Raw genomic sequence first — 13,785 nt, 5'->3', positions numbered from 1 at the left:
GCCTTCATGGAGCTAGCATGCTAGTCTTAGGACCTTCTTTGGGAATCCATAAACTTCCCCTGAGAGTGCTTTATGTTTCTTTCTGTTGACGAATGTTGCTTTGCATCACGGGAAGCTTTATTTATCATTAGCTGCCCTGGTGGTTCTCAATATAAGCTGTGTTTTAGCATTACCTGGGAAGTCTGTTAAAACTGCAGCTTTCCAGGTCTGGGATAGGACTGTCGTCTGTAATTGTAATGAGCCCAATGTGTGATTCTGCTTCTCAGCAAAGTCCAGACTATGTCTTTTGCGCTTACTCATTATTTTGGATTTCTCTGTAATTGGTGAGTAGTCTCACTTCCCTGGCTACACTGTCATCTCATGGTGGACATTTATATTTTATCTCTTCTGTATTCCAACAGCATTTGGCCCTGTATTGGACACATGGTAGTTGCTCACGTACTTACCAATTAATTATTCTCTTCAGGTAATTATTCACTGGGTCATTTATAGGGGGACCCTGTGGTATAGTGGAAAATCTGGAGCTTTGAAGAAAGACAGTCTGGGATTGAATCCCAGTCCTGCCATGGTCTAAAGCAAGCTCGTCCAACCCACAGTCTGCATGCCACATGTGGCCCAGGATGGCTTTGAATGCGACCCAATAGAAGTTTGTAAACTTTCTTAAAACATTATGAGTTTTTTTTTTTTTTAAACTCATCAGCTATCGTTAGTGTAAGTGTATTTTATGTGTGACCCAAGACAATTCTTTTTCCAGTGTGGCCCAGGGAAGCCAAAAGATTGGATACCCCTGGTCTGAAGTGTCACATTGGTCAAGTTTCTGTGCCTTTCCAAGCCTCCATTCCTCCCCCTAGACGAAAGGGATAATTACCCCCACTCTGCATGGTAGCTGTGAGGATTAAATGACACAACATAGAAGAAATGCCAAGCACAGAGCTCAAAAAATGTTTGATGCTAATACTTTTCCCCTTCCCTAACTTTTGAAACTCCAAAGTAGGTAAAGTTTGAGTGCTCTTCTGGAAACTCAGGTTTGGACCACACAAAGCAGCAGTAGGGGGCCTGGTGTAGAAGTCACATGCATTGATTTCTAATTTCAGCTCTGGCACTAACTTGCTGTGTGATGTCAGGCAAGTAGGTTAACCTCTTCAGGCCACAGATTCATCACTTGAAAACTGAATTGAACCAGTCTTTTCCTATCCTTTTTGTGATTTTTTGGGGAAATGATACTTTGGCAAGGGTTGTTTCTAAGAGTTAATTCCAAAACATCACAATAACAACAACAAAACCCAATAAACCCAACACACACATGCCTATCACACAACTTTTACACTGTAGGTATTCAAGAAACATTCACTGAATGAGTGAATGTGCCAAAACAGCCCCCAATGAACCAATTTATGATCTCTAAGCTCTTTTCCAAATTTTCCCACTATCCCAAGTACTCCATACCCTCCATAGGCAAGAGCTACTTGGCAGGAGTTCATAATGTCAATTTTAATTTCTATCTTTGTGTTGTGATGTTTCAGAGTTTATACAGCTCCCAGGGAGAAGCAGTTGTCACCATAGCAACCTACAGGCCACTGCAGTGAGAAAAATTAGTGCCTGCCCAGACCTAGTAATTGCTGTAGTCTTTTCCTTTTGGATTCCTAGCAGTGGATGCTTGAATACAAATACCAAGTGGGCTCCAGCCAGTGAGGGTAATAGTGTACAGCAGTAAACTGTCTGTTAGCTGATGCTTACATTTCAGACAAATTGAGGAGGTTGTCAAAGGCATTAGCTTCTATCCTTTCCAGGGAATCAATCTGAGAGATTTCACTAGGGAAGAGAGGAGGGGGAAAAAGAGAAAGAAACATGAAAGAAATGACCGTGTCTGCATGATAATGAGCTATGTGTGTGACCCAACAACTGGGGACACCACTGTGTCCCCCTGAAAAGAACAAGGATGTGCAAGTTGTCCCCAAATCATACAGTGCTAACATCTCCCTTTAGGAGCACTGATGGGCACCTACAACCCAAGTGCAGTTGAAATGCAAGTTTTAGTAGCCCCTGTTTATGTGACAAGTTTTTCTCTTGTTTATCTCTGACTCAGAGCCACTGGTTGTTAGAATTGCATAGGCCCTTTGAGAAAATCTAGTCAGATTCCCTTGTTTTACAGCTCTGGAAATTAAGGCCCTGAGAGGAGAGGCAAATAGTATTTATATTAAGGTTCAAGACTAGGATATGGATCTCTGGGTCCCAATTCTGTCACTCTAGTGAGGCTTTAATATGGATTGAATTGTTTCATAACTCTTAACCCTTAATTTCCCAAAATCTCATGCTGAGGCCGTTGCAAGGTGGTCAACTCCTGCACATGGTATCCGTCCTGAATTACCATTACCTACTTCCTTGACTGTTTTTCTCACTTGTGAGCAAACTGAGGACAAAGAGTATATTGTATTCACTTCTGAATCCTTGGTGGCTTCATGTTGCTTGGCACAGCGTTAAGAGTACAAAATGAATGAATAAGTGAATGCAGTAATGAATAATTGAATTTTTTGAAAACAATACAAAAATAAAGAAACCAGTTTTGTCATATATGATTCGCAAGCATGTAGGTAATGCCAATGTTACCCTAAAATCCCAACATACGCTACCATTTCCTGCCAGTTGAAAAAAAAGTCTCAAATTCACAAACTGTACATTTGCTTATTTCTAAGGTTAAGGCTCACTGAAGGCTTCAGACTGATGAGAGCATTAGCCCACAGAAAGGCAGAGCCTAAGGTAGCTAATGTCTTTTCTTAACAACACAGGAATGGATTGTTCTTGGCTGATTCATCTTATTCCTACCTATTGGTTTGCTTATTTAACTGTAGCTCCTTTTCTCAGTAGGAGGTCTTAATGCATTAAAGGTTATCAAAACTCAACATTCCAACTTGAGAGCAGAAGAGTGTGGGTTAAGCTCAAGTAAACTGACAAGTCCGTAACCTGCAGGGAATTTCCTATAATACGCAGTAATTCTTGAGGAATTATTTTAAATATTCTAATTGCTTACTAATACCCTAAAGGGCAATAGAGGTTCCCAAAGGAGCTAAGATCAATGCTGTAGAATCTTCTTTAGAGATGCAAATCTGCTTCCAAAATCCAGTGGATTGTTAAGATTGGAGATGCACTGTGAGAACTCAATGGCCATGAGGTCCTTTGACTCAGGCTAATATTAAGAAAGATGCTGGAATACTGGGCCCTTGAGAACATTCTCTCTCCAAGTATGGGAACTTTGGTCCTAGAAGCTGAAACCCAGAAACAAATGATCGAAGTTATGTCTGACAAACATGAGATCATACTGCATTGTCCAGGTGCTTTACACTTTTGATAAATGCCTTTCATCAATATAGTTATAAATACTGTGTTTTTGTCATATACTTATATTTTAGATATAAAGATTATCTTCTGATGCACAATAAACTTCCAACACATTTTTTTTCCTATGTGGGTGTTATCTAAAAATGTGACACAAGGGAATAGCTGCTCTAGCAGAAGGAGAATTTTTATGATTGGAATCTATCTTTTTTTCTCCTTAAAAGGTATATCATCACTTATAAAATGCATTCAGTTCTTTGAAGCAAGGTTAATTATCTGGATTTTAATGACTCTTAAAAATCATACCTTTTCTTCAAAGGTCTCTAGTTATTATTTGTATTACAAAGATAAAAATATGCGAGTTTCCTAAACACAATTTCTTTCCTAGAAAAATTATCCCCTTTCAAATGTGTTTTCTCTTAGAAAAAATTCATTATTCCAATTACGAATGTCTTTTGATATGCAGTAACTTACTTACATTTTTATGACCTCATTAAGTCCTCTGAAAGCTTGAGATGGGATCACTTTGACAGGGAGGTAGGCAAGTGATCTAGAAAAGAAAAAATGAAATCCAAGAATTTAAGATTTATGATAGGGTGCCTTTTAAGTTCATGAATAAAATGGGTATGTGTATGTGTGTGAGAGACAGAGACTTCAGAGTTCCCAAGAACTGGATTCAGGCTGAGGATTCTAACTTAAATCAATGAAGAGATGTGCCATGACTTATTCTTGGTCTTTATCAAAGAGTGTGTAATTTTGTGGTTAAGATTGTGAACGTTGAGATTAGGCATACCTGGACTCAAATCTTCGCTGTCCCACTACTTGGCTATGTGATTCTAAGCATGTTATTTAAGCCCTCCAGCTCAGTTTCTTTGTCTGTAAAATTGCAATAATAATTCCTACTTCACAGGGTCATTGTGATAATTAATCAGGATAATCCATGTAAAGAACAGGGCTTGGCACCAAGTACATAGTTAAATAGTTGTAGAGTGATCCTATAGACTTGATTGGGAAGATGGACAAAAACTATGTTGAGTAGAGTGGAGAAATTAATGATGAAAATACAACTGGAAATCATGCAGGCAGGAAAACAGAAGATTCATTAAGAACATGCTCCCATCTTGATCTCTACGGTCTTTCCCAGGTAGCCTATTTCAATATTATTCCAAAGAGACAACTTTGATCCTATGGTTAACTCACATGGGCATCTCATGTCATTTGGGGGGAAAGTCTATGAGATCATTTCCTTCAGGCATTCACTTATACCCACAGGAAAAATCTAAATATTCTTGAAATTGAAATTAAAGCTATGCTGTACTTAAGATTTGAGAAAAGAGTGACACTCAGAAATGCAAAACCAGTATAGGAATGATGTGTGAATGCTAAAGGAACTGGAGGTTAAGATAACTCAGGAGAAAGCAACTGCAAGGCAGGGATGAACATGCAGCCAACATTTATTGAGTATCTACAATGGTTTAATGTTGTGGCCCAAGGACTGGCAGAGAGGAAGGGAGTGGGCAAGGATATTTCAGGTGGGAAGTGAGTATGTGAGTATCAGGAATATGAGAACAAAGGTGAAAGATGCTGTCTTGTTTTTAACATGTCTATGCAGTAGAGACTGCTTTAAGCTGCTAGGAAAGAACACCTCCATGATGGGCAGATGAAAGTAAGATTTCTTACAATCCCAGAAGGGACTTGCTACAGTTGTAAGCTACTGTGTGAGTTATACACACCCATTTGTGACCTTCTTTTACTCACTCAACAATGGTGTGAGGTGGGAATTTCTTTTACATAGCAGAAGAAATTGGGTCACAAAGAGACTAAGTAACCTGAACAAGGTTACAACCAGGCAGAATGACTCCAGACATCCTTTCCCTGTGCAATACTGGCCAAAGCATGTCACTCTTAATCCAATGTCTTGGTGAGCAAGGTGGAGGGACAGACATTGCAACCTTGCTTCTCCTGAGAGGAAGCATGTCACATTCGCTCTATTTCTTCTGCAAAGCAGTTTACCAGCCATTCCTCCCTAGGTGCTAATAGGGAGGAAATTTCATTTCAGAAAAATGTTTTCACTCAATAATCTCTTAGAAATGATATAACCTAGAGAAAGTAATCCAACTTTGGTCTCTGATTCTATTCCCGAAGACATTCCCACCAAGGACATTGTTTAACACCTAAACTCATTTAACAAAGGATCCGAGAAGAACAGGGACAGTGTGGGGAGAAATCTTCTTGTGATGGCATATTTGCTTCCTATATTTCTTCTGGAATCATGTTCGCTTGGCTTCCTGATTAAAAACACAGTTTTATTGCTCTCTGTACTGCCAAACCAATAAATTTACAGAAGAGAAAGCTGTATTCCACTGTACCCCTTGCAGCGTCAATAAAACTGACAGCCAAATTCTGATTCCAGAATCTTTATTGCTGGGGATAATGCAGTGCAGAACATATTTTGGAGAGTGTTTACATAAAAGCTTCAGCAGAACCCTTCAGAGCTGTTTATTCATGCAAATGGAGCCCAGAAGCTGAAGTATCTCAGCAGGCAGCCTCCTTCTCCAAATGGGAGCATGGTGTGACTCCCAGAGGAGCAGTTTTGTTCAGATTTGATCAGGGAGGTTGCCTGAGCTTTTGATTGATGTAGGGAGGAGGGATGAGGAGCAAAGGTTGGACAGAAGTGCAAGAAGCTGTAGATCATGCAATGGCAGTCTCCAGTGGCTACAGAAGCAGCCCTGGTGCAAGCTGAAATTTTGCAGCGTTGATGTTGATGCTGCAGAGCAGGAAAGGCAGCAGTGGGGAGAGTGAAACTAGAGCCTCCCCTATAAAAGAGACACCAAGAGAACAGCAGGTGACTTTGTGGGTACGGCTGGGTCAAGAAAGAGTCCTGGGGGCCAGGGAATGGGGAGAGAGGTGGGGTTAGGCAGGTGCACTGTGCTTTTCACAACAGATGTGTTCCCATGAGGCAACACAGAGAATGTGGTCCTGTGAATCCAAAACCATTTTCCCTACAGACTTATATGGTTTTTTTTCAGAAATGTCACATCTTCATTTCTGATTCGTCTTTGATGGGTAGCAGTTCCTAAGCATTCAAGTATCTGTCTCCAGAATTTATTAATAAAGTTTATGATTTGTTGATAACTGTTTGAATGTACTCCCTTTGAAGGTGCCCCACTGTCTATTGGATGCATTTATGATTCTTTCCATGATGCCAGAAACTTTTAGCAATGTGAACAATGATCTTAATAACCCTGCAATTCCACTCCTGTATACATTGAGAAAAATTCTCAAACTGATACTTAAAGGAATCTTGTACAAACGTTTTCTTCACAGCATTGTGGCATCAGGGGCTTGGAGGCAACCTGGGTGTCCATTACTAGGTGAGGGAGTATGTAAAATTTGGACCGTACACACCTAACTGAATAGGAGAGCCTGTAGAAGTGAGAGTCTAAAGGCATACAGAGTAGCATGGGTGGATCTTCAAATCATGGAACTGAGAGAAACAAGAAATTACTGAGATATAATATACTGTTTGCAGAATTAAAATATATGTAAATGAAACACTAGACATTAACCTCCTCCTGCACATGAGCATACACTAGGATTGTTATCTAAGGTGAGTTGAGAGGAGCAGAAGTGGGAGAAGGAGATAAAATAAATAACTAAAAACAGAGAGGGACTTTGAATGGACTAGTGAAAATGTTACTTGAATGAAGAAATATGATCAACTTAACCCTCTGTACTAGAGAGACAAATGGAAAATAAAAAAGGTTTATTTTGATGTATTGGCAGCCTGCTTGCTTACCTTTCTTCCTCCTCCTTCCTCTCTCCCTTCTTCCCTCCTTCCTTTCCTTTCCTTCATATTTTTTTGGAGTTAGGCATACTTGTATTCCAATATTTTGTGAACTATTGTGGAAAGGTCTAGTCGGTATCATTTGATATAGAGCAGAAGCCAAGGAGAACTGAGGGCAAAAATGCCTAAGGCAAGGACAGTTCAGCAGCTCTGCTGTCCAGGGTCAAAAAAGGAATGAAAGCTATGCATAAAGCAAAGAAAATAAAGGAAGGACAGAGCCCTTTCTGTCTCAGCAAAAGAGAGTGATACACCACAACTATGCAACTCAGATGGGTGGTAAAGAATTAGGGTTACTGGGCAAATATGAGGTTGAACTTGCAGGGTGGAGATTCTCTCTTGAAAGGTGAGACGGCTGTGGAAAAATATGGCTGTAGAACTATGCAGCTACTTAAATTTATTATATTTTCACAGTCTTTTTTGCAGTTTTGAACTTTTGTTTTTAAATAAATTGATGAGGCAACGCAGGTGGCACCTTGCCCAAGTGCCTTTGCCACAGATCTTGAAACAAATGCTTCAAATGGATTACAAAGTCTGCGTTAGCTTCATCAGCTTGGAACTTCCATCTACTCATTAATCTCATCTGCAGGTCCCCAACCCTTCTAGTTGTGTGTTAAAGTTGAAATCGAAACAGTCTGTACTCCTTAGGGCTGGAATTAAGTCATTCGTCCTAGTGCTGGGATCTTGTGATTGGTCATGACTCTGGCGAGGCTTGTGCATCGTCTAAACTGGACCCAATAATATTAATATTTGGAGGGCAGGAGTGCACCTGCAGTGCCTTCCCACATGCTATGCTGGTGTTTGTTTTTGTCTCGATTTCTTATTCTGTAGCTTGCTTGGTCTCCCCAGAATCCATCTAGGAGTAGGGCTTCTCTTAGTTCCTGCCTTCTCTTTTTCTCAATCACCAGATCCTGATCCCTGTATCTCTACCCCTTAGGGAACACTGCTGCCCTAGAACAGTTCCTGGTTGCTGTCTGGTTAGGGTCAAGCTAGTATCTCTTACTGCTTAGTTCTGACTTTCAAACTGGGCCCCTTGGCACAGAGGGTGACCCTGTGTTAGGACAACCCAGTGGAGTTGGGTTACTTTCTGTAGTGGATACTGTGGTGGGCTACCCAAATCACTGTTTAGTACTGATGCACCAATTTCACCAACTGCTAGGAAAGAGTGGGTGGCTGAAGCTCTCAGCTAAGTTGCTCTCCTAGAATTATGCTTATAGACTGATGTGGTTTGGGTCTGTGTCCACCCAAATCTCATGTCAAATTGTAATTCCCAGTGTTGGAGGTGGGGCCTGGTTGGAGGTGATTGGATCAAGGGGGCAGATTTCCCCTTTGCTGCTGCTCTTATGAGAGTGAGTGAGTTATCATGAGATCTGGTTGTTTAAAAGTGTGTAGCACCTCTCCTCTCTCTCTTCCTCCTGCTCTGGCTACATGAAAATGTGCTTGCTTCCCTTTTGCCTTCTGCCATGATTGTAAGTTTCCTGAGGCCTCCCTAGCCATGCTTCCTGTACAGCCTGCAGAACTGTGAGCCAACTAAACCTCTTTTCTTCGTAAATTACCCAGTCTTGGGTATTTCTTTATAGCAGTGTGAGAGTGGACCAATACACAGACCAAGATTGCTACCTTACCCAGGATTATGTCTTCTCTTTTGGGCAGCCCTCATCCAGTGACTGGACAATGTATAGAATAAAGGCCCAGCCCCCTTGCCTCCGGGTGGGACTACTCAGAAGGACCATCCTATCTTTAGACCTTCTTCCTATCAATTCTTACCTGGGCCCTGACTTGATCCCCTTCCCAGCCAAATCCAGTTGCCAAGCACTCAGTGCAGCTGTGTCAGAGTCCAGTGACAGGAAAATCTACAGCATCCAGATAAATCTAATTACCTTAAAGAAGATAACGCCACCTTATCATGTCCTCCCTAGTGGTTTCTAATGTCTCCTGGGTACCCAGGATTGGGGCTTGGGCCCCTCTTCTTTTTTCTTTTGAGTTTAATGACACAGATGGCCTTGGAAGGAGCCAATTTGTCCAGTTTAATTTTTGTTAACTAATCCTCAAAGTAATGTTACCTGGAGAGCTTCAGTCAGGTGGGCTCTAGTGTCCCCCTTTAAGAAAACAGAAGATTTGTTTTGTATGTTATATGTATTAAAAATTAAAAAAAATCTGGAAATCCTTGCTTATAAAAACCTATCAATTGGGAGACATATGCACTATCAAATATTTCTTTGTTCTACAGATGGATTTACTGCAGGGTTGCTTTAAATAGCAAACTCCCTGGGTGAATGGAAAATAGAGTTCAATTGACACACTCTCTCTTTTTAAGGACAGGTATTGCATAAAGCAAATTATAACTGTAGGTTTCTCACCTCCCTTTGGTTTTTCAGAGCTTGAATACAAGATGTTTCCCAGGGCAGGGCAGCCTTCTGATGATCAGGCTGAGGAGGTGCAGAGGGAGAGAAGAGCGAGGGAAGAAATACAGCACCAATCTGGAGTCTCCAAAGACTGTATAGGGTCTTTGGTCACTTGCCAGAGCTTTTACTTTTCCTTCTGCCCAACACATGGCAGAAGTGAAGTGTTTTTATTCACTACCTTCTAATTGTTGTTAAAAATGCCAACTATATTATTGATTTAAGAAAGCTACAAACATCCATTCATTTTCCACAGATAATGAGTTTATTGCTAGAGCTACATCCTGAATTCTGAAACACTACAAAATCAGATGAAGGGAAAAAAGAGAGAAATCAGAGACAGTTAAAGCTTTTTTGCCTAATGAACTTGTTGAAATGGGAAGAGGTTTATTTAATTATTTAAAATCAAAAGAATTTGGTGTTTTTGTATTTATTAAGATCTTGTTCTACACTTAACAGTGCCTTGAGAAGTTCTGTGTTCTTTTCAAAGCTGCTCACAATGATAATAAACTTGCTTTCATCTTAGAATAAAATAAAAATAGCTTTCCTCTTTTGAAATGATTTTAAATCTTCGAGCTTTCAAAGGCATCGGTCTATTTGGTGGCTTCATTACAGGGAATGTCTTCACTTGTTGGCCTATTGTCTTCAGCATTTACCTAGAGGGAGCTGAGGCTTCAGTGTTAACTGAAATATGAAGTCAGTATAGATGAACATCCAATATGTTAAGCTTTACACCAGAAAACTTTGGAACAGTCTTTAAAAATACATCCAGGTGGTTTTGATTATTGTTGACTGCTCCCTGCAGTTATTGTACTAGGCTCAAGGAGTCAGAGAGAAAGGGTTGCTTACAAGTCATTTGGTCCAACCCCTCACTTTACAGAGAAAGAATCTTAACTTAGGAAAAGGGAAATGACTTTTTTGAAACCACATGGCAATTCAGAGGCAGATCTGGACTAAAGCATTAGTTTCTTCCTTCCTGATTTGGTGCTGTTGTCCTCCAACAATCAAGTCACATCAGTACTGTTCATTTGGATGTTTGTCGATACACTCTACTACATGATCCTCTGTTTTTTGTGTGTGAAACCTTAGCCTCCTGAAAAGAGCCATCAGCTTCTTGAGGACATAGCTCAGTTTCAAAATGCAGCTCAAATCCCTGCTTCTCCATGAAGCTTTGGAGCCTACCAGAATGTTTTTTCTCTTCCTCTATCCTCCTCTACACTTAATTACTACACTATTTTTTTCCCTTCAGTATTATTTGAGAATTTACCAGATGCCATGCGTGAACATTTCCTCTGTTCTCCATCGAACACCCAGTCTCTGGTAGATTCTGCTTTCCACATTGTCTCTTGCTTCCAGCCCCTTTACTCCTTACACACTGCTACCCTTGGCCATTCTTTTCTCCATCTGGACTATTCTAGAGTCCCCTAATTGGTTTCCTGTCACTCCATCGTTGCTTTCCCCTGACCAATCTAGATTACTCTTCCTGACAACTCCTGCTATGTCATTCTCATGTCAAGCAGCTTCTGTGCCACCCCCTCGGCCAACCTATCTACAAATGTCTCAGCCTGGCATTCAAGGCTCAATCTTTATTCACCAGTTGTATCACCCACTCTTGCCCTCATGTAACCAATACACTAGACTTGCACCGTCTCATAAGGCAGCCATTAGCCATATGTGGCCACTGGGCAGTTGAAATATAGGCCAGTCTGAATTGAGATGAGCTGTAAGTATAAAATGCATACCAGGTTTTGAAGACTTGGTAAGAAAAAAGAATGTAAAATAGCTCAGTAATTTTTGTATTGATAACATTGAAATGAGAATATTTTATACAAACTAGACTAAATGAAATGTTTTATTCAAGTTAATTTCACATTTTGAAAACTTTTTAAATGTGGGCACTAGAAAATTGAAAATTACTTGTGTGACGCACATTATGTTTCTACTGAACAGCACCTCCCTAGGCAAATCAAACTATTTGTACTTCCTGAACTTGACTCACACTTCCCTGATGTCATTCATGGTTCCTACTGTTTGGCACATCTCCCTTCTCTGCTGGTCAAATTCTACCCTGGATTAAAGGTCCATCTCAGAATGCAAATCAAAACCACAATGAGATACCATCTCATACCAGTTAGAATGGCAATCATTAAAAAGTCAGGAAACAACAGATGCTGGAGAGGATGTGGAGAAATAGGAACACTTTTACACTGTTGGTGGGACTGTAAACTAGTTCAACCATTGTGGAAGTCAGTGTGGCGATTTCTCAGGGATCTAGAACTAGAAATACCATTTGACCCAGCCATCCCATTACTGGGTATATACCCAAAGGATTATAAAACATGCTGCTATAAAGACACATGCACACGTATGTTTATTGCGGCACTATTCACAATAGCAAAGACTTGGAACCAACCCAAATGTCCAACAATGATAGACTGGATTAAGAAAATGTGGCACATATACACCATGGAATACTACGCAGCCATAAAAAAGGATGAGTTCATGTCCTTTGTAGGGACATGGATAAAGCTGGAAACCATCATTCTCAGCAAACTGTCACAAGGACAAAAAAACCAAACACCGCATGTTCTCGCTCATAGGTGGGAAATGAACAATGAGAACACATGGACACAGGAAGGGGAACATCACACACTGGGGCCTGTTGTGGGGTTGGGGGAGTGGGGAGGGATAGCATTAGGAGATATACCTAATGTTAAATGACGAGTTAATGGGCACAGCACACCAACATGGCACATGTATACATATGTAACAAACCTGCACGTAGTGCACATGTACCCTAAAACTTAAAGTATAATTAAGAAAAAAAAAGGTCCGACAATTTGAGAAAGATGGCTGAATAGGAACAGCTCCGGTCTACAGCTCCCAGCGTGAGCGACGCAGAAGACAGGTGATTTCTGCATTTCCATCTGAGGTACCGGGTTCATCTCACTAGGGAGTGCCAGACAGTGGGCGCAGGTCAGTGGGTGCACGCACTGTGTGCGAGCTGAAGCAGGGCGAGGCATTGCCTCACTCGGGAAGCAAAAGGGGTCAGGGAGTTCCCTTTCCTAGTCAAAGAAAGGGGTGACAGATGGCACCTGGAAAATCGGGTCACTCCCACCTGAATACTGCGCTTTTCCAACGGGCTTAAAAAACGGCACACCAGGAGATTATATCCCGCACCTGGCTCGGAGGGTCCTAAGCCCATGGAGTCTCACTGATTGCTAGCACAGCAGTCTGAGATCAAACTGCCAGGTGGCAGCGAGGCTGGGGGAGGGGCGCCCGCCATTGCCCAGGCTTGCTTAGGTAAACAAAGCAGCCAGGAAGCTCGAACTGGGTGGAGCCCACCACAGCTCAAGGAGGCCTGCCTGCCTCTGTAGGCTCCACCTCTGGGGGCAGGGCACAGACAAACAAAAAGACAGCAGTAACCTCTGCAGACTTAAATGTCCCTGTCTGACAGCTTTGAAGAGAGCAGTGGTTCTCACAGCACGCAGCTGGAGATCTGAGAACGGGCAGACTGCCTCCTCAAGTGGGTCCCTGACCCCTGACCCCCGAGCAGCCTAACTGGGAGGCACCCCCCAGTAGGGGCAGACCGACACCTCACATGGCCGGGTACTCCAACAGACCTGCAGCTGAGGGTCCTGTCTGTTAGAAGGAAAACTAACAAACAGAAAGGACATCCACACCAAACACCCATCTATACATCACCATCATCAAAGACCAAAAGTAGATAAAACCACAAAGATGGGGAAAAAACAGAGCAGAAAAACTGGAAACTCTAAAAAGCAGAGCGACTCTCCTCCTCCAAAGGAACGCAGTTCCTCACCAGCAACGGAACAAAGCTGGACGGAGAATGACTTTGACGAGCTGAGAGAAGAAGGCTTCAGACAATCAAATTACTCTGAGCTACAGGAGGACATTCAAACCAAAGGCAAAGAAGTTGAAAACTTTGAAAAAAATTTATAAGAATGTATAACTAGAATAACCAATACAGAGAAGTGCTTAAAGGAGCTGATGGAGCTGAAAACCAAGGCTCGAGAAATACGTGAAGAATGCAGAAGCCTCAGGAGCCGATGAGATCAACTGGAAGAAAGGGTATCAGCGATGGAAGATGAAATGAATGAAATGAAGTGAGAAGGGAAGTTTAGAGAAAAAAGAATAAAAAGAAATGAGCAAAGCCTCCAAGAAATATGGGACTATGTGAAAAGA

The 13,785-nt window shown here is 41.5% G+C and overlaps 1 protein-coding gene across 5 annotated transcripts in view; it reads right to left on the bottom strand.

Annotated features, from left to right (window-relative positions):
- The window catches only part of LHCGR (luteinizing hormone/choriogonadotropin receptor), a 73,393-nt gene that overhangs the window by 45,050 nt on the left and 14,558 nt on the right, over window positions 1-13,785 (bottom strand). For 3 of the 5 annotated variants that reach the window (XM_004029219.4, XM_055377865.2, XM_055377864.2), the window contains exons 2-3: window positions 3,812-3,883; window positions 1,738-1,812 (exon numbers count right to left, since the gene is read on the bottom strand). In XM_004029219.4, the coding sequence (XP_004029268.2) occupies window positions 1,738-1,812; window positions 3,812-3,883 (147 nt within the window). The remainder of the gene's footprint in view (window positions 1-1,737; window positions 1,813-3,811; window positions 3,884-13,785) is intronic. The other 2 variants (XM_055377863.2, XM_055377866.2) reach the window with 1 other exon arrangement.

Source organism: Gorilla gorilla, chromosome 12 (assembly GCF_029281585.2).
Source record: "Gorilla gorilla gorilla isolate KB3781 chromosome 12, NHGRI_mGorGor1-v2.1_pri, whole genome shotgun sequence".
NCBI lineage: Eukaryota > Metazoa > Chordata > Mammalia > Primates > Hominidae > Gorilla > Gorilla gorilla.
This window is presented reverse-complemented; position numbering and strand designations above follow the sequence as displayed.